This window comes from Martes martes (genome assembly GCF_963455335.1).
Source record: "Martes martes genome assembly, chromosome: 12".
NCBI classification, from domain to species: Eukaryota; Metazoa; Chordata; class Mammalia; order Carnivora; family Mustelidae; genus Martes; species Martes martes.
The window spans coordinates 75,696,300-75,717,076 of NC_137900.1; the positions used below are offsets into that span (position 1 = coordinate 75,696,300).

The 20,777-nt window shown below is 42.5% G+C and overlaps 1 protein-coding gene across 1 annotated transcript in view; it reads left to right on the plus strand.

The window, feature by feature from the left end:
* Positions 1-20,777, plus strand: part of SNX30 (sorting nexin family member 30) — a 104,286-nt gene that overhangs the window by 50,812 nt on the left and 32,697 nt on the right. Inside the window, exons 3-4 of the mRNA XM_080819189.1 lie at positions 9,457-9,567; positions 20,475-20,633. Coding sequence (XP_080675315.1) covers positions 9,457-9,567; positions 20,475-20,633 — 270 coding nt within the window. The remainder of the gene's footprint in view (positions 1-9,456; positions 9,568-20,474; positions 20,634-20,777) is intronic.

The following is a 20,777-nucleotide window of genomic DNA, read 5'->3' on the forward strand; positions in this document are numbered from 1 at the left end:
TTTCCAATGGTGGGTGATTTGAGAGATCAAATGTATTCAGATGAAAAGGATTTGATGTGAATTTTTAGCTTTGAAATGGCAGAGAAGTTGTGACTATAGTCTTTCAAGTAGAGCATTTAATCCTGTTACCTTCACTTATTTTTGGTCATGATACTTTTTAGCCTGTTAGTATCACTTTACTGTTGAAATTTATGTATGAATCTTTGTATCATCCTAAATGTCTGGTGGGACCATGGTTGTAATTTGGTGTAATTGGAGTGGATCATAGGGGAGGGACGTAAGAGAAGGATGGGAATGAAGATTGGTTGCCTTTCTGCTATGGGCCACGAGGGTAGTGGGCAGGGGCCTGAGATTGACCAGCTTAATGTTCACAGCGACCCTCAAAGATAGATCTTGTAGTTACAATTTTAGAGATGAGGAAACTAAAACAGAAACTTTAAGTAACTTGTTCATGGTTACAGAGTTGGTAACCAGGATTCTAACTTTAATTTTTAGGATTGTCAATCCAATATTTTTATTTTCAAACCCATACTCTTAAACCTAATTCCATTATTTTAAAGATTTTTTTAAAGTTTTTTTTTTTTTTTGAGATTTTGTTTATTTATTTGACAGACAGAGATCACAAGTAGGCAGAGAGGCAGGCAGAGAGAGGGGGAAGCAGGATCTCTATTGAGCAGAGCGCCCGATGTGGGGCTCGATCCCAGGACCCTGGGATCATGACCTGAGCCAAAGGCAGAGGCTTTAACTCACTGAGCCACCCAGGTGCCCTTTTTTAAAGATTTTAAAGATTTTTAAAAAAAGATTTTATTTAGTTATTTGTCAGAGAGAGAGAGAGAGCACAAGCAGGGGGGAGCAGCAGGCAGAGGCAGGCTTCCTGCTGAGCCAGGAACCCAATGCAGGACACGATCCCAGGATCCTGGGATCATGACCTGAGCTGAAAGCATGATGGTCCTTCATCTTATATGACTTATATGACTTCATCTTAACTTACTGAGCCACCCAGGCGTCCCATATACAATATCTTTTCTCTGTGGACAGGTAAGCCTTTCTCAGATATTTCTTTGATGTTCCTGCCCTGTCTTTTCTGCACCTGGTTCACATTTGAAAACTTGTCTCTGTATGTGTGCACACACACACGTGCATGCACGCAGTCTTCCCCCACCCCCCGGGCTGCTGGGTGCCTGCTGTTTCCCAGGCATTAGGCTAGGTGCTTAGAGGTATGTTAAATCTTCAGAGGTTCTAGGTTGATATATGTATTCCCATGAACTATTTCCACCCCTTCCCCGCCACCCCAGCCCCCAGGGTCAACTTATTTTTTACCCTGTAGTCAGCGAAATGGAAAACCTGTTTTCCTTGAACTTACGCTCTAAACTGCTGAAGGACAAGGTCACTGCGTCCCTGGCACAGCAGCGCTCGCTCTCCTTCACATGTTGCCCCCCCTGCCTGACTCCACTGCCTTGCAGCCGACCTCCCCCACCTCCCGCAAGGCTAATCCTACAGGACCTCTGTTCTCCAGTCATAGGCTGACTGGCTTGCACACTTTCCTGTGCTGCCTCTCTTTCCTTCTTCCCTCACTCTTTTCCCTTGGTATTCTTGTTTCTGTCCCTTTTTCCTGGGGTCGATATCCTATAACTCAGAACTCTTCCAACTTCCAGTTCCACGTTTTCCTTCGGCTATGATGCCACCACCTCTTGGTGAACTTGTTGCAGAATTGAGTTATACTTCTTACTGTCAATTCTATCTCAAACCAGAGTCCCTTTTCTTTTCCCGTTGCAGGTAGCGACATCAGGTTTAAAATCTTGGTGGTGCATTTGGAACCTTCTTTCTGAACACTGCATTAAAGCATAGCTACGTATGCCCATGTCGCGACACAGCCTGTGGGGTGTGGGGATGAGAGGGAGAGGACACACAGGAACGTAGGGTCTCACACACCAATCTTCCCCCGAGACCTCCGCTTCTGCTGTGGTCCTCTGGCGAGGTTCATGGTCACAGGACGAGGTTGTACAAATAGTTTATTACTTTGAGCTCTGATTCCCCTGCCCTCATTCAGATTTCTGATGACCAAAGCTGGACAAAGTACAGAGCTGCTTTTCCCTGAACTAAAATGAACCTAGGGCTGAGAGCCAATGTGGGCCAAGCAGTCTCCACCCAAATCTAAGTCATGGGTGCCTTTCCTCTGCAGTGGTGAGGAGCCAGCCTGGCCTTCTCGGGGCGTGCGGATCCTGGCTCTTTTCTCTGCAGGCTCCTAGAAAGTGTCTTCATCATAATAGCTAATTACTGACCACTTACCATGTGCTTGTACTTTTTGGTCATAAAAACCTTTTTCTTTATATAAGTAATATGTGCTTATTGCAGAGAAATTAGAAAACTTAAGGAAGCTGAAACAATAAAAGAATACCTATAAGCTCACCAGCCAGAAATAATCATTTATAAATTTCTGAACTATTTGTCTCCGTCCATTTACAAAAATGAGTGTTTTGGATGCTGCCCATTCCCTTCATGTGTTGGACATCTTTCTGGGCTAGTAAATGCCAGCAAGCACACCATTATGTTATCATTTCTTTCTTTCTCTCTCTCTCTCTTTTTTTTTTTTTTTAAGATTTATTTACTTGAGAGAGAGTGGGGGGGGGTGGGAGGGGCGGAGGGAGAGAGAGGACCTCAAGCAGACTCACCACTGAGTGTGGAGCCCAGCTGTGCTGTTGTCTTCTAAGACTGCAGCGGCGTTCTGCCCTGTGGATGAGCCATCAGTTTATTTTGTGCTGAGTGCTTTAAATATATTGTCAGTTCGTCCTCATAGTCAGTGAGGCGGGTACTGGTGGCACTTTTCCTTTACAGATGAGGAAACTGAGAAAGTTACTCCAGGATATGCTGCTGATACGTGGCAGACCTAGGACTTGAGTCCAGATCTGTCTGTGCTGTACTTCCAACAAGGCATGATTTTCAAGAGAGGGATGGCTCTGCCCTGCTTGCCCCAGCACTGCCCTTGGTCTCCTACCTGGCCTTCAGGGGCCGTCATCCTTCCTGTCTCTTACCCCATCTCCTAAGTGATCCCAAGTCTTAATGTCCCAACTAACTCCTCTTTTTAGATTGCCTAAATTACAGAGGTTACAAAGCGAACGTTTAGATTTGATGACAAGAGGGTTATGGGTGACTGGCGGGCACCCTCTCCCTGGAGAGGTGGGCAGAAGCCGGGGTGCTGTGGCAGAGACAAGGCACGAGTGTTGATGGTTTGGTAGTGACGTGAGAACAGGAGCTAGAGAAAGTGTGGATTTGGGTTGTTGAGGGGCAATTGTGTTTGGTTTTAAGGATGGACGGGACTTGTGCGAGTGCCAGGAGGCCCGCGTTGCTAGAGAGGGAGACATTGAGGTGAGGCTGGAGAGGGGGATGGAAGCGGCTGAGCCGGGGAGGGAGCAGGAGCCTCCGAAGGGGGAGGTGCACTTCTTCCATTGTTTCTAGAGGAAGAGGGGAAGTTTTGTTTTGCTCTGTTTTGTTCTCTGTGGCAGGAAGTTGAGGGTTCTGTGCTTCTTGCTGCAGTTTTCTCTAGGAATAGATGATGAGGTCTTCCGCTAAGAGCGAACGGGAGGTTTCGAAGTAAGGCTGGGAGGTTTTCAAAACTTCCGCAGGCTCTGCATTAACCGATGTGGAAAAGGAGGGAGAGAGTTGACGCCTGGCGTGGTTGAAGGTCCAGTGGGAGATTTTGGTGTGTTAGTGTGTTTGCCTGTTTTGTTTTTCCTCCAGGAGTGTGCTCACACACCCCGGGCTGGTCAAGCAGGGAGTGCACGACTGCATTTCTGCCAGTCGTGTGGACGGCAGGGGAGGGGACATTTAGGATGTTGGCAAACGCGAGGTGAAAGTGATGGGTTATGGAATTGATGCTGAATAAGGAAGGAAGTAAAGATAGGACTGGACAGAATGCCAAGGAACTGTAGGTCCCAAGAGGCTGAAAAACCAGGGGTCTTGGGAAGCGGGAGAGTCTGAGACACAGGAGGTGCTGGTTGGAGAGAGGGAGGTCTGACTCTCTGCCGATGACCGTCTGAGGGGAGGCAGTGGGAGCGATGGCTCGGAGGTGATTGTTGCGGGCATGAACACGTAGATCTCGACGGCACCCGGGTTATGGAGGGGCTTTGGAGAGGAAGCCCCTTTGGCACCGGAATCCTCTGGGAATCAGGAAAGTGGTGGGGTATCAGTAGATGACAGGTGTGCCAGGGACAGAGACAGAGATGTCTTGATGGCATGAGCCTCAGAAGGGTTTTCACAGGGCCGTGGAGGCGTGGAGGTGAGCAGCAGTGCAGAGTGAGCGGGTACCAACAGGGACTCTTGGTCTTGGAGGGCGGGGCAGAGTTGGTGAGACGTGAGAAAAGGAGGAGCTTTCTACCTGCCAGGACAGCAGAGAGGCTCGAGACTCCAGGGGAGAGGAAGCTTTCAGAATCAGAAGAACTACAGGAATTTACTAATTACAGAATGGGTGTTCTGGAAGGCTTGGTGTAAAGCTCCAAGAAAGGAAGCCTACAGGGGCATGAGGAGAGACCAGAAGCCTCCCTGGTCATTATTCTCAGGTGTTCTCATAGGGTAGCAGTGTTCTGAAGCAGAATGAGAAGAGCTGGCTAATATTTGACAAGGGAAAAGGAGGTCCCTTTGCAGGGAAAGGGGCAGTCACTCCGACTCATAGGATTCAGTTGGCACTTCCGATGAAGACCAAATCTCTCTAGAGTGGACTGGTCATAAATGTTAGATTGAATGGAAATTCCTTGGAAGGGCTCCAGGCCACAGTAGTTAGGCACATCAGCTTCTGGGGAATGAGGGTTCTTCTGTGGTTAAGGTGAGACCCAACAGATACGTGCTCTGCCGGCTGATTGATTGCCCCGTGGCTGTGTGCTAGGTCTTCTGAAGTGTTGAACTTACCCAGTGGAGATACTCGTATGGAATGATGGCAAAAATGGATATTCTTCATTACGGCTCCTGTGCTCAGTTACCAATTGGTAGATCTGACTTGGTGTGTACCCATGACCTTGTGATCTTGTGGGGCATTCTGGATTATGGATCATGGTGTGGAAGGACCCAGAACAAAACAGTGTAGTGATTGTCTCTGATTATGGAACTGTGGATGTGCACTTTTCTCTTTTTATTGTTAATAGAAAATAGAGCTTTGCTTTATTTTCCTTGCTCAGTTAGACCCTGAATTTCACAGAGGAAAAATTTACTGCAGACTCGTAGTTGGAGTTTTATTGGCCTGCGTACTTTGTGAGTACTGTGAGTCTTGTAACTGACTGGGTTTCTCTCCAGAAATTCACGGTAATGTCTGTGGCCCAGTTTTAGCAAGTGTGCAGAATTCTATGGTGAGTGTCTTTTGCTAGCCTCGTTCCTGGCTCTGCTTTTTCTCTCTGTCCTTGTTTTTTCTTGATCTTTCTCACCTACTTCTAATTTATGTCATTTAATCTTATTTCATGTGTCTCAGTATCTCTTCTAGAACAAATTGTGGTAAAAGTAAACGAAACCAATGTTGGGCCGAAGAGTATGAGCATCCTTCATGGTTCATGATTTTTTTTTTCTTATTGCTTTCCAAACAAATTTTTATTTAATCCATTGTGTCCATAAAGGAGCTTTTAAAAATAAACAATTTTTTTGTGTAACTATGAAAGTATTGTATGAGAATGGTAGAAAATTTGAAAATAAGGATAAGTCTAAAGAGGACAGTTGTCATTATGAGTTCTAGATTTTTCTTAACCTTTTATATCCACATTTTTAACATTAATGAAATTATATGTGCAATTAATTTCAAATCTTGCTGTTTTCTCTTAAAAGTATATCAAAGCATATTTGTTATTAAAGATGTCTTATGGGGCTCCTGGGTGTCTCAGTCGGTTAAGCATCAGCCTTCAGCTCAGGTCATGATCCCAGGGTCCTTGGATGGGGCCCTGAGTCCAATTTCTTGCTGGGCGGGTAGTCTCCTCCTCCTTTCTCTCTCTACCTGCTTGTGCACACTTGCTCTCTCTCTCAATCTGTGTCAAATAAATAAAAATCTTAAAAAAAAAAGATATCTTATGACAAGATTACTGATAACTATAGAATAAATAGATCATAAGTTACCTGTTTTTATTGTTGAAGATTTAGATTGCTTTGATTCCTTTGCTACTTTAAATAGCATTGCAGCGAACATCATTATACAGATATCTTTGCCACAGTTTAAAAAGTATTTTCTCATGGCAGATCCCTAGAAGTAGAAGAGCAGTAATTAAAGATATAAGCAAATAAATGATAAATAAAGGAGAGAACACAGGTGAATATTTTTAAAAGCTTGTAAGGGGGACAGCATTCTTATCCATGACACAAAAAAAAAAGGGGGGGGGTGGAGAATGGCTGAATTAAAAAATTATATACCTGGAAAATTCTTTGGAAATTATGATAGATAAATGGCTATAAAGAACTTCCACAAATGAAAAGACTTTTAAAGACCATGAAAAGACAATTTAAAAAAGAGACCCATCACATAAGAAGAAAAATCTATAGCTAACAAATATTTTGAAGGATGTTCAATCCCAGTAGAAACAAAACAAAGATGACATATTATTTTTCAGTTACAAGTCCATCAAAGATAATCACTGGTGATGAGAATATGTGATAAGAATATAAGTTGATATATTTCTGGCAACAGGTTGTTAATTAAAAATACATGTATCCTTGAGCACCTGGGTGGCTCAGTCAGTTAGACATCTGACTTCTGATTTTGGTTTGGGTTGTAGGACGGAGCTCAGACCTGTTGGGGTCTGTGCTGGGCATGGAGCCTGCTTGAGATTCTCTCTCTCACTCTCTCTCTCCCTCTCGCCACCACCTCCCCCCACTCACGTGTGTGTGTGCTCTCTCTCAAAAAGAAGAAATGAAAGCCATTAATAAATTATAAAGATTGGGAATTTTGTAAAACACATACACACACACTTTTATCTTTTATCCAGTAATTCCATCTTTAGCAGTTTGATTTTTATTAAACAGATGCCCAATGATGTTTACACAGCATTGTTTATTGATTGAAAGATTGACAACAACTTAAGTGAGGATTTGGTTTTGTTGTTTATCCATCCGGTGGAATACTATATGTGTGTTAAAAATGATCATGTAGATATGAATTACTGACAGAAAGATACTTAAGAGCTGTTAGAGATTTAGAAAATATGAGTGAAGGAATGGATGTACATAGAAAAAATACGGAAAGGTGTAAACATACTATTCATAGTGTTTTTTTCCCTATTTAGAGGGATTATGACTCATCTGTATTTTTTATTCCTTTATTTTTCCTGAATTTTTTTTTTTTTTAAGATTTTACTTATTTATTGGAGAGAAAGGAGAGCACATGCACCAGTCGGGGGTGGGCGGGGCAGAGGGAGAAGGAGAGGGAGAATCTGGAGCCGACTCTGCACCAAGCTTGGAGCCCCATGCAGGGCTAGATCCCACGACCCGGAGACCATGACCCTGAGATCATGACCTTTGTTGAAACCAAGAGTCACATTCTTAACCAACTGAGCCACCCAGGCGCCCCTTTCCTGAAGTTTTAAAATAAGTATGTCTGACCTGAATAAGTAGAAGGGGGGAGGAAAAGCCAGTTCCCCAAAAATAAGTGGCTTCCACTTATTTTCCACTTATTCCACTTATAATCCTTATAATAAGGATTATATTTAATCCTCCTGCTCTTCGTAGTTACACATACCGATTCCAAAGTTAGAAATGTTACGTGAACTATAATTTATGAAGTGGATCTGCAAAAGCGTAATAAAGAGGAGTGATCCGCTGATATCACGTAACATGAAGAAGGCAGAAAGCGAAGCCCTTCGTCAGGGCATTTGCTGTGAAGATGAATGCATTCGTCACACATCAAAGTTGACCTTTCATGGGCGTGACATCACTGGTGGGTCCTCAGCCAGAGCCTGTTGGGGGGCTCTGTGCAGTTTTGAAGAATGTCCCTTCCAGCCCTCTTCTTGCTACTGAGAAAACCTAGGCTCCAGGAGGCTTAGTTTCTCAGGAATCTGGTAGGTGCTGGGACTGAGCCTGCACGGGCTTCTCCTCACCCAGCCCTGGGAAGAGTGCCCTTTAAATTTACATCACCCTTATGCATGAAAATTCATCCACCCGTAATTTGTTTTTTGAATTGAAACATTCTTTCTCCACCCCCCCCCCCAGTTCTATAATGCTAATTCCTTTGGGGGGGTGGTTCTTCTCATAAATCACAAATACTTAGGTTGAATGAATTTCCTCACTTCTTCCCACTCATACCCTCTATCATAGGGGAAGGTTGTACCTGGCTATAAAGGAGAAGAGATGCAGGAAGAGTTAACTGAGGTTCAGTCCAAGACCGAGTCCTTTAACTTCCAAATTTTGCTTGGACTCTGTGAGCTCAGGTTTTGGGGAGGATGAAATCGTAATTTTCAATGCCAAAGCTGCTCACAGCTTTTCCTTGATGAATGACTTGTTCATATGTTTTTAAGATTTTCTTGGTGTCATAGATTAAAATGGACTTTTGGCCTGAAAGAAAAAATGTAGCTTGAGCCATTGTTATTTTAACCTTTCATTTCCAAGAGCTATGACTGTCATGCAGTCTCTACCCTTACAGGAAAAAATGGTTTAGCTGAAACACACTTTTAGTTTGGGCAAATTAATATGTAAAAATCTTGTCTTGGCATAGATTAATTTCATTTGATTTAACATTGGTTTTCATTATCAAAGTGCTACAATCACATTTCAGAAAACTTTAATTCAAGAAAAGGGATGATTGATGTAAAATATTAAATGCATGAGAGATGGGGGGAAAAAAAGAAAAGGGAAGAGACTTATATTTTCCTGTAGTACAGTAACATTTTGGCATTATTTCCTTCTAGATTTTTTTTTCTTATCACCTGAAATACAACGTACTTCCAAGGTTATGGTTCTGACAGAATATGGCCGGTGAGGCAAATCCTTTTCTGTGTTCATCCAATCTGACTCCTAAACGAGCAGGTGCTCTCTTAGCTCTTTTTGTCTTCCCTCTGCCTATTGGTAAAACTTGGCAGCATATGTAGCAGAAGGTGGAGACTTAATTTCTTTTAAAAGATACCTGGGTTGCGATTCAGTAGCAATATTCTCAGTGGAATTTTTCTGCTAAAAGAAATCCTCAAAGTTAAGCCTGGAGGAAATGAATCAAATGTTTCTAAACACATTCTGAGGGATAGTTGAATTCCATTTCCTAAGGGTAGAAAAAAAAAAAAAACCCTCAACATTTCCATTCTACATCCTTGACTTTTGAGCTGGACCCTGGGGGCCTGGACTCATCATTTTGTGTTGGTAATTGATGTCTTTTGGCTGGTGTTTTGGTGGAAGGAAAGTGTGTTCTTGCCCAGTTTGGTTACTCAAAGAGAGCTTTTTCCCTTCCTTTCTGCCAAGAGATGCTACTATTCCCTTATGCTTATTTTGTTCCATTCTTCTTATTTGCAGAGTACGCGGGTGGAGTTTGACCTGCCGGAGTATTCTGTCCGTCGAAGGTACCAGGATTTTGACTGGCTGAGGAACAAACTGGAGGAATCCCAGCCTACTCATCTCATTCCCGTAGGTACTAAGTCATGACAGCTTGTTCCTCTGTTTACCTGCGTTGTCTCTCCCAAGGATGTTCACTCAGCTGTCACCCCTTACATGAGGGGCAGACTCTGCCTGACACTTTATACCGCGTTTTCCCATCAAATGCACGTAGAACATTCTCATGGATGGTGTCTAACCTGTCTCACCCTTGGGGTTTTGGTTTCTGGTTTGCTCTGATCATGCTGGTTTCTGGAGCGACGTAGAGGTAGGTTTTCACTTTCATTGTGACAGTTTTTTTTGAGGTAGGGAGAGTCCTCATTCTTATTTGGTGCCTCTTTAAAGACTGTTTCGTCCTTCTAGACGTGGTTCTTGAGGGTTGGGTGGCTGCCACCAGGTGAGCAACGATGCCTCAGATTACAGCTGGCGGGGCTTTCTTTAGACACGGGTGATTCAGGGAGCAGGAACCTAGCACACAACCCACCCAACCCCAGTTTTTCACTTAAAAAAACCAAAAGCCATCTAACTCCATTTATTGAAGCAGCATAATATTTTTCTATTGCTCCTATCTACACATTAAAAAAACAAAAACAAAAACAAAAACAGAACTAGAGCAAATAAAATTTAAAAGACTACTTAAACCAACATACATATTGAATGCTTTTCAGACTTTTTTCCCCCCAGTAGAAATAATAACCGTTTTAGACCCCAGATGTTTCTTTGGGCTTTGGGGGCATTGGTGCAGTTTAGGCCATAAAACTCTTCAGAGGGGCTCTATCTTTTAGTAAAAACCTTGGCTGAAGAACTTCTTAGCACTTGCCAGTCTTTGTGTTACGAATGCATCTCCCAGTGCTTCTCTCCTACTGTTGGAAGAGGGTGAATATACCGTGGTAGAAATGATGGGGTTTGCCTACGACGGCATTCTTTCTCGGAGGGAAGAAACTCATCTTTAAACAGTTGGAACTGTTCCTTAAAGTGGAATCGCAATTTGGCGACATTGGCAGCTAGTGAATTTTTTTTTTAATAGGCTTTTTATTTGAGAACAGTTTTAGATTTCCAAAATTACTGCGAAGATAGTGCAGTGAATCCTCGTATACCCTGCACCTGGTTTTGCTCGACATTTTACATTCATGTGGCACTTTTGTCCCAGTTAACGAACCAGCAATGATTCCTTGTTGTTGACTACAAGTCCTTCATTCACATTTCCTCCGTTTTGCCTAATGTCCTCTTCCTGTTCTAGGGTCCCATCTAGGGTGTCACCTTGCACGCGTCTCCTTATTGGTTGTGATAGTTTCTTAGCCTGTCCTCGTTTCCGGTGACGGGCAGTTTCGAGGAGTACTCGTCAGGCATTTTGTAGAATGTCTCTTAGTTGAGATTTGTCTGATGTTTTTCTCATGATTAAACTGGAGTTGCGTGTTTTGGGAGGAAAAGTGCCATTCTCATCACATCATAAGAAAGGTTCATGCTGTCAACAATATTTCTCACTGTTGATGTTAACCCGGATCACCTTATTTGATGTAATGCTTGTTGGGTTTCTCCACCGTACAGTCACTCTTCACTCCTGTTCCGTGCTGTACTGTTTGGAAGGAAGTTGTTGTTTATGCTTATTAGCCCGCACTGTGCACAAGGGGTGGGATTACGCTCCACCTGCTGGCAGCTAGTGTGTTTGAAGTTTGGTTCGACAGCGACATCTGCTGGTTGTAGTTACGCATGGACACCGAAACCAGAAAGAGGATGGAAGGCTTTGGAATGTCAGGGAGTGATCCAGAGTATCTTTAAGCATGGTTTCCTATGGTCAGGATGGAAGCAGTGAGTAGGAATGTATTCTAGAAGCAGGTGGAGACATAAATTTATTCAATAAATTATTGGTACGTGTCTGGGGTGGAGAGAGATTTAACATAGGAGAGCATCTCTAACTCAGTATGAAAGTGAAAGTGGAAAAAACTTTTTTTCTCCTTTAGAAATTATTCTGCAGCAACTTGGCTAGAAAGTATCTATCTGTTAGTAAGCATTGACTTTGTGTTAGTCTTCATACTAGGCCTGGTGAGTACTCTTGGGGAGCTCAGGGGTCATGTGATGGATAAGGGACCCCTGCGTGGAAAGTTTATTTTCAGGTGGAGACCTAGTAGACATGCAACATAATTATTGTTTACATTTTCATTTCTTTATTAAAAAAACAGCTTTATTAAGATATAATTCATTCACCGCACAGTTTGTCCATTTAAAATATACAAGCCAAGGACTTTTCGTATCTTTAGTGTCAGTATTTAGTATATTAGTATATACTGTTTCAGTATATATATATTTAGGATGTAAGTATTTAATATGTATATATTTATGTAAGTATTTAATATATTTAGTATAGAGAGTTGTGCAACCATCAGCACAATCAATTTTAGAACCTTTTCCCACCCCCAAAAGTAACCTCCCACTCTTTGCTTGTCATTTCCAAACCTTCTATCTTTTTCAGTGCCTGGCGACCACTGATCTTTCTGTCTCTATAAATTTGCCTGTTCTGGACATTTCATATAAAGTAGAGTCCTACACTATATAGTCTTTTATGACTGGGTTTTTTTCACTTGGCACAGTGTGTTCAAGGTTAATCTGTGTTGTGGCACGTATCAGTACTTTCGTTCCTTTTTCTTGTTAGATAATATCATATTGTATGGATGTACCCCTTTTTGGTCTATCTGCTTGCATTTAATGGACGTTTGAATTGTTTTCACCTACTGGCTGTTAGAGTAATGCGACTGTGAACATCCACATGCAAATTTTTGCATGGTCCTATGTTCTCATTTTTTCTTGAGTGTGTACACCCAGTAGTATCATTGACAGATCGTATATACCTGTTTATTTAACCTTGTGAGAAACTGCCAGTCTGTTTTCCAAAGTGGCCACATCATTTTACCTTCCCACTGGCAGGGTAGGAGGGTTCCAGTTTCTCCACGTCTTTACCAACACTGTGATTATCTACATCTTTGATTATAACCATCCCAGTGGGTGTGAAATGGTATCTCACTGTGGTTTCGATTTGCGTTCCCCTGACAGCTAATAATGTTGAGCATTTTTTTTACGTGCTTGTTGGCCATCTGTCATCTTCCTTGGAGAACTATCTCTTCAGATCCTTTATGCTGGGTTGTCTTTTTGTTGTTAGATCTTTATATAATCTAAATGTAAATCCCTTACTAGATACACGACTTGCAAAAAATTTCCTCCCAGTTAATGAGTTGTCTCATTACTTTCTTGATGGTGTCTCTTGGAAGTACAAAGATTTTTAGTTTTGATGAATTCCAGTTTATCTTTTGTTTCTTTCTTTGCTTGTGCTTAAAGGTGTCCTATCTCATAAATCGTCATCTAGTTCTAGGTCATGAAGATTTACACCTGTGCTTTCTTCTAAATTTTTTTTAAAGATTTTATTTATTTATTTGACAGAGAGACAGATCACAAGTAGGCAGAGAGGCAGGTGGGGGGGGGGGAAGCAGGCTCCCTGCTGAGCAGAGAGCCCTATGCGGGGCTCGATCGCAGGACCCTGGGATCATCACCTGAGCCGAAGGCAGAGGTTTTAACCCACTGAGCCACCCACGTGTCCCCTAATTTTTTTTTTAACATTTTGTTTTCAAGTAATCTCTACACCCAACATGGGTCTTGAATTCATGACCCTGAGATCAAGAGTTGCTCGCTCTACCAACTGAACCAGCCAGGTGCCCCTCTTCTAAAATTTTTATATAGTTTTAGCCCACACATTTCAGCCTTTCATCCATTTTGAGTTCATTTTTGTACAGTAAGCTTTCCTTTCTTTAACCAGGGAGGCTGAATGTCTTCCCCTGAACTTATTGGACATTGGAGTTTTATGATTTACCTCTTCGTTTTCTATTGTTTTTGCTTTGTCTTGCTTTGCAAAAACTCTATATCTGCAAAGGAAGTTGACCTGTATTTTTTATATTTAAATCTAGCATTTGTTCTGATGTGAGATGGGAGGACTATACTTTTTTCAGGTGGTAAGTTGTTGCAGAACCACTTATGAGTGATCAATCATCTTTACCATCGTTTGTGCATGAGACCGAATCATGCATTAGACTTGTGTATTCCTAAACTGCCCCTGAACCCTTGGTTCGTCGGTCTTTCTAATCTGGCGCCCTTCCTTCATGATTTGAATGACTGTAACTTCACAGAACATTTCAACATCCGGTTGTAAGGTCCCCGTCTCCATTTCCACCTGCCAATATACTCTGTTTCCAGAGCTTTTCTGGCTATTGGCACATGTTTTATTTCTCAAGATGAACTTTAGAGTCTTTTGAATTAGTTGGAACATTTGGGAGAATGAATTCCTATTTCGTTGTGTTTGTTTATGTTATGTTAGTCACCACACAGTGTATCATTAGTTTTTGATGTCGTGTTCCGTGATTCATTGTTTGCATTATAACACCCAGTGCTCCATGCAATCTGTGCCCTCTTTAATAGACATCATCGGGCTTTTGCCAACTCAAGTCAGCTGTGGTTAAAACTATGTGAGGATTCCTGAGCTTTCAGATTCTGCTGCTGTGTTAGGAGTGTGGAATGAAGTGCCCCTCTTACCTGGGCTTCAGTGGAACCATGTGAAGTCCTAAGTGAACAGTCACTCAGACTGTGGTTTCGGGAAGGGACCCACATTCTTTCATTTTCCTCTCCCAATTGGCCATCCTGAGGCCTGTTTCCAGCCCCTGTGGCTCCTAACTTGGCAGCTTCTGGGGCTGTCCTGGGGAAACCCAGCCCCTGACTTCCTAGACCACCCTTTCCTTTGCCTGAATAGAATCACAAGATGGTCAGTATGGCTTGACTTTTCTCTCAGTTCAGTCTTTTCTGCTTTGTACCTTTAACAGATTCTGGCCTGTTTGATATTTTCTGTGTGCTGCGGCACTGTGATATTTTCCAGGGCTACAGCATATGTATATTTTTTCTTTTTATATTGCTTCATTGCCCTGTAATTTGAAAAGTGGGAATGCTCATATCACTTCATCCTCGAATAGCTGGAGCCACAAATCTTCATTGTGACATGGGTTTTGTTTTTTTTCATTTATTTTTTGGCCCAGAGGTTAGTTCTAACACTACTTCTTTTACTGGGGCACACCTCACTACAACAGTAGATATGCTTTGTGATTTGATGGGCACATGTAGATTTTGGGGATGAAGCAAATACATTTATTGCACTTGTCGGCGTTTAATTGCACTTGGAAATTTACTGTTTGCTTCAGGTTTTGTGAAGGAAGGTTTGTTGGAAGGATGCATTTGTATTTCCTATCTACCCTGTTTGTTTTGGGTAGTGGTGAGCTCATAGGAATAAATAAGAAATTTGTAATGCAACAGCTGTTTCTCTTAATATGAAATATTCAGTAAAAACTCTAACTTCATTTTCTAGTTTATTCCTCCTTTTTTGGTACTGTTTTTAAAAAAAGGCATATACATGCTTTTAGCTTACCAGTAGGTAAGTTAATAAGTAGTTGAACACTGGGTGAACTTTCAAGTACTTCGAATTAAACCGGGCTTGATGGTGGTTTTTATGGAGAGGAGGTTTTTAATCATAGTGCTCTTCTATTGATTTGTTATTTTTTCTTAGGAGCCATATTCCCTGTTTGTTTGATAAGGATAGGAAAAATAGTTTTCTGTCATGCAGTGGGTGTGTTGCCGAATATTTGTTTAACTGCAATTTGCAATTAATTGCAAATTAATATTTGCTAAAGAAGCAATTTAAATGCTGACAAGAGGAAGTTGGATCATTTCAAGATTGAGCAATGGAAACCTTTGTGCAGATTTCACACTCCAAAATAGTAGCTTTCCATGACAATCTACAGGAAGTATGCTTTTGTTTCACAGATTATAAGGTACTTTCTTTTAAACTATTATGAAATATAATACATATGAAAGTGCTTGACCAAAGTATCAAGTGCTATAAAAGTGTAAGTATTTTGTAAAGTTAAACCTTGAAATATTTAATGGGTTATTTTATACTTTGCAAGTAGGATTCGTTTAAAATATATTTTTTAAAGATTTTATTCATTTATTTGAGAGAGAGAGAGAGAACACAAGTGGGATGGGGCAGAGGGAGAGGGAGGAGCAGGAGCCAGACGTGGGGCTCCATCCCGGGACTCTAGGATCATGACCTGAGCCAAACGCAGATGCTTAGCTGAGCCACCCAGGCGCCCCACAAATAGGATTTTTTGTAGGTTCCAACATATACATGCATGTATAGTTCTTTAAAAAATCTTCTCATAATGGAAAATGTCAGAAATACTGAAGTAGAGTGATTCAGTGCAATGAACACCCCCCCCCCCCCGCCCCAGCCCTGTGGACTCACCGCCCAGTTTCAACATTTATCCCCAGTGGCCAGTCTTGTTTCATCTCTGTCCTTATCCATACCCTAACCCCCATACCGGGTAAGATTTTTTTTTTTAGACAGCGATTTGAACGACGGAAGTTTATCACTTTATGTTCTGGAGGTCAGGAGTCCAGACTTGGTCTCAGTGGATTAATATCCCCGTGCTGCATTCCTCACAGAAGCTCCGGGGGGACTTGGTTCCTTGACTTTTCCAGCTTCTAGAGGCTCCCACTTCCCTTGGCTCATGGCCCCTTCCACCATCCTCAAAGCTGGCAGCACAGAGTCTTCTCTCCTTTCTGACATTTGCTTCCATCACCATAGCTTTTTTTAAAAAATTGAGGTAAAATTCGAATAACGTAAAATTCGCCATTTTAAGAAGTGTACAACTCCGTGGCTTTTGGTGCATTCATGATGTTTTACAGTCAGCACCCCTATGGGATTCCAGAATATGTTCATCCCCCACAGAAGAATCCCATACTCACGAAGCAGTCACTTCTCATTCCCGCTTTCCCCCACCCAACTATTATAAATCATGCTACTTGTACATTGATTGTACGAGTCTTTGTTTGAACACTTGCTTTCAGTTATTTGGGCTGCATGCCAAGGAATGGAATTCTGGATCCTATGCTAATCTTACACTTAATTTTTATTTAATTTAATTTATTTATTTGAGAGAGAGAGAGAGATCACAAGTAGGCAGAGAGGCAGGCAGAGAGAGAGGGGGAAGCAGGCTCCCTGCCGAGCAGAGAGCCCGATGTGGGGCTTGATCCCAGAACCCTGAGATCATGACCTGGGCCAAAGGCAGAGGCTCAACCCACAGAGCCACCCAGGCACCCCGTACACTTAATTTTTTAAGGAGCCGCCAAGCTGTTTTCCACAGAGACCACACCATTTTACATTCTCACCAACCATGGAAGAGGGCTCCAATTTCTCCATGTACTTGCTTCTTTTTTTTTTTTTTTCTTTTATAGCCATCCTAGTGGGTGTGAAAAGGTATGTATCCCAGAGGGTTTTAAAAAAAACATTTTGGCCTCAAAGATGTATGGAAATTCTACCCTTTGGTCCACTCCCCTTCTGCCTTCCGTTCTCGGTGTTTACAGGGTCATAAAAACAGCTGGCATGTGTGTGGCGTCTACCATGTGCTTGGAGCTGTGCTGAGCCCTTCACTTGCAACAGCTAGCTCAGTCACAGTCCAGAGAGGCCCGGATTTCATCAGCAACCCAGATTCCTATGCATAAAGAAACCAGAAGGTAATTGTAAAGGTGACACCTAGAGGAGGCGTGTCCCCTTTAAGGCTCGAAATAGGAAGAAACAATTTCCGAAGCCATGTACATTTGGGCATAATAATGCTTAGAGGGAAATTCTGTTTGCAGAAGGATTCACCCTGGGGTTCCTTTAACTAGCAAGCTTCCCTGATTCATTAAACATAAAGTTCAATGTACTAAGCCTGAAGAATGAGTAACTATTTCAGCAGATTATCTGTTCTGTTAAATGAGGCACACCTCGCCACTTATTTCCTCATTAGGCTTTCCTCCCAAGTCCTGTTCAGCATAAGCAAACCAGAGCATGCTCCCCAGGACTCATGAAGTAAAGAGCAGGAAAACATCCACTGGATTTGGTCATTAGAAAGCCATCGGCCATCTTTAAAAGAGTGGTCTGCAGTGGGTAGGGACAAGGCAGAGAAATGCAGCATTCGAAGGCAGAACCCAAGACAGCTTTGTTTTGGGATGGAGGAAGGTTGGGGGTTGAGACATCGATAGAAGGAGTAGAAGTTAAGATAAATGATTCTTTCAGGAAGGTTGAGTGAGCCCCAAAGAAGAGTGGAGAAGAAGATGTAACGTCAAGGGATATTTGAGTTTATTATTTTTGGGTAGAAAGACAACCAACTACGTATTTGTAGAGCTGGGTGAGGAGGAAATGTTGAAAATACAGGGAAAAGAAGGTATGATTAACTGATGAGAGCACGTGCGTGCTAGTGAACTAATGGGGCAAAGACACAGAAGAGTGAGCCTTGTGGTGTGTTGGGGGTGGGGTATGTTGTCCACAGGGACCTGAGAAATGGAGGGGAGATGGGTTTCTGTGGAGGAAGCAAAATGGTCAGGAAGTGTGTATGTGATGCCCTTACGCCTTACACCTGGTTCCTCCGTCGGAGAGATGGTGCTTCACGTGAAAGGCTGGGGGTTGAGTGTAGGATTTAAGGAGAATTCCTAAGGGAACGGGAGAACTGATGAGAACAAAGAAGTCATGTTAAAGAACAACCATACCCTATTAAGACAGATTCCCTGGTGCTTTTGACTGGACCGAAACAGGCTGGATGGCCCTGTGCATCTGACCCAGGACCCGTTTCTAATATTCTCCCCAGACGTAAGCTCCGCCAGGCGTCTTAAGTTGGATGTGTTGTCTCCATGGGGCTCTGTAATCTTATTCCTGACTCTGCTCCCCTCTCTTTCTTCATTTCCACACCTTTCCACCATGCCCTCTGGAACTCCCGATCTGGTAACAAAACAAAACAAAACCTGTCAGTGTAGCCTCTTCTCTGCGCCCTGCCACCATCTCAAGATGTAACTGGACATGGCCGTCCCCAAAGATTAGTAGTTCCCAAAGCTGCTGCCCCTCCTACAGCACAGACCCCTCCCCAAACTTTTGTTGGTGCTTCTCTGTGGCAGGAATTATGTAAAGCATGTTCAGCCTTGTAGCTAAATTAATAGTCATGACAACCCTGACAAGCTGGCACTATTGTTACCTATTTTTTGCAAACGAAGAAGAAACTGAGGTACCAGGAGATTGTAGAACTTGACCAAAGACAGACAGCTTGTCAGAAGGAGAAAGAGTGAGCCCATGGTCTCTCTTCTGGAGATGGAAAATGTCCTGACTTTCCAGAGCTCTTCCAAGTGCTTCATTCCAGGGCTTTTGATAGAGCCAGTCTCCAAATCTTTGAATGGGTTCTGTATTGGGATTGCTTCTTGGTTTCTCCACTCCACATACCTTAGGATTCCATTTCTTTGGGTTGGTGACGTCCCTGTGTCTGTTTTTGTGTACGTGTGTGTGCACTTGAAGGCTTATAATTTAAAGGAAATGAACCAGGGCCCCTGAGTGGCTCATTCAGTTGCGCGTCTACATTTGGCTCAGATCATGATCCCAGAGTCCTGGGATCGAGCCCCATATCGGGCTCCCTGCTCAGTAGGGAGCCTGCTTCTCCCTTTCCCTCTGTCCCTGTTCTCTTTCTCTCTCTCTCAAATAAATAAATAAAAATCTTTTAAAAATTAAAAGAAACAGACCTCTTTCTTGCCAGAATATGGGCTGAAGGAGGTTGCGGACTTAAATCTTGTTTCATCCTCACTTATACTTGTTCTGTTCTTTGTTTTGCTTTGTTCCCCCCCTCACACACACACACTTATTCTGATCATCCTCATGGGTGTGGACTGGTATCTCACTGTGGTTTGTGTTTGTGTTTCCCTAATGACTCATGACGTTGAACATTTTTTCAGGTGCTCGTTGGCCATTTGTAGATCTTTGGAAAAATATCTACCAATTGTTTGCCCAATTTTTAATGTAAATGTTCTTTTAATATTTCATCACCAAACATGTTCAAATTGCACACTAGCAGATACTCTCTCCATCTGTCTCTGGTGGTAGTAATGAGGAAGGCCTTTTAATCAAGCATTTAATGAAGCTACTATGGAAATAGGTCAAAGCTCAAAGATCCCTTAGTAATCAGGTAGTTTTAAATTGCCTGCAGTATTGCCTTGAAGCCAACATTACAGAGACATTTGTTTGAGTAAGGGGAGCAAAGGAAATTACATTTTTTAAAAAATTTTGTTTATTTATTTGACAGACAGAGATCACAAGTAGGCAGAGAGAGAGGAGGAAGCAGGCTACCCGCTGAGCAGAGAGCCCGGTGTGGGGCTCGATCCCATGACCCTGGGATCATGACCCGAGCAGAAGGCAGAGGCCCAACCCACTGAGCCACCTAGGCGCCCCAGGAAATTACATTTTTAATAACTTTTGAATGTAAACCTAGACAAAAGATTGGCTTGGAAAAGGTATTTTTTAGATACGTGGGTTTGCCCAATGTACTTCTTCCCCCATACTCGAATGTAAATCTATTTAAATGCAATTAAATGCATTTTTGTGTGGTTGTTGTTGTCTGCCTTCTTTCCTTAGACTGTCTTTCTGGCCCTGACTTTCTCTTTATACCACATGTGCCTTAAGCAATGTACAGATAGCTGGACCATAGGATTTACACTCGTCCTTGTGCGGGGATCATGCTAATCTCTGTATTGTTCCAGTTTTAGTATATGTGCTGCCAAAGGGAGCAATATTGGATTTACTGGATACACACTGACTGACTGTTTTCTGTATTCCAGGGGCTGGTCCCTAGCATTTTACTTCTTGGGTTATTATAAAACTGAGAAGGGTAGCTGTGATTTACTCCACCTATATGTTTCAGGACGGCTTATACTGATGACTAAGTAAAGTTCCAGCCAAATAGGGAGTCTGTTCTTGGACAGAATTGTTTGCTAGCCTGTGGCTTTTCTTTCCACTATCATATCAAGTACTCTGAATGTTTTTCTTCCTATCTTCATAGCCTCTTCCTGAGAAGTTTGTGGTGAAAGGTGTTGTAGATCGTTTTTCAGAAGAGTTTGTGGAGACCAGAAGAAAAGCTTTGGATAAATTCCTAAAAAGAATTACAGACCATCCCGTGCTCTCTTTCAATGAACACTTCAATGTTTTCCTTACTGCTAAGGTAAGAAAAGAATTGTTCATATTCCTCCCCCAAATTAGGATTCTTTGGGCTTTCTCGGAAGCTACTTTGATCTCTCACAAACCACCTTCATGAATGGCCCACTACAGTGGGTGTCATTGAATTGCTCTGTGTTTTGGTGTGCAT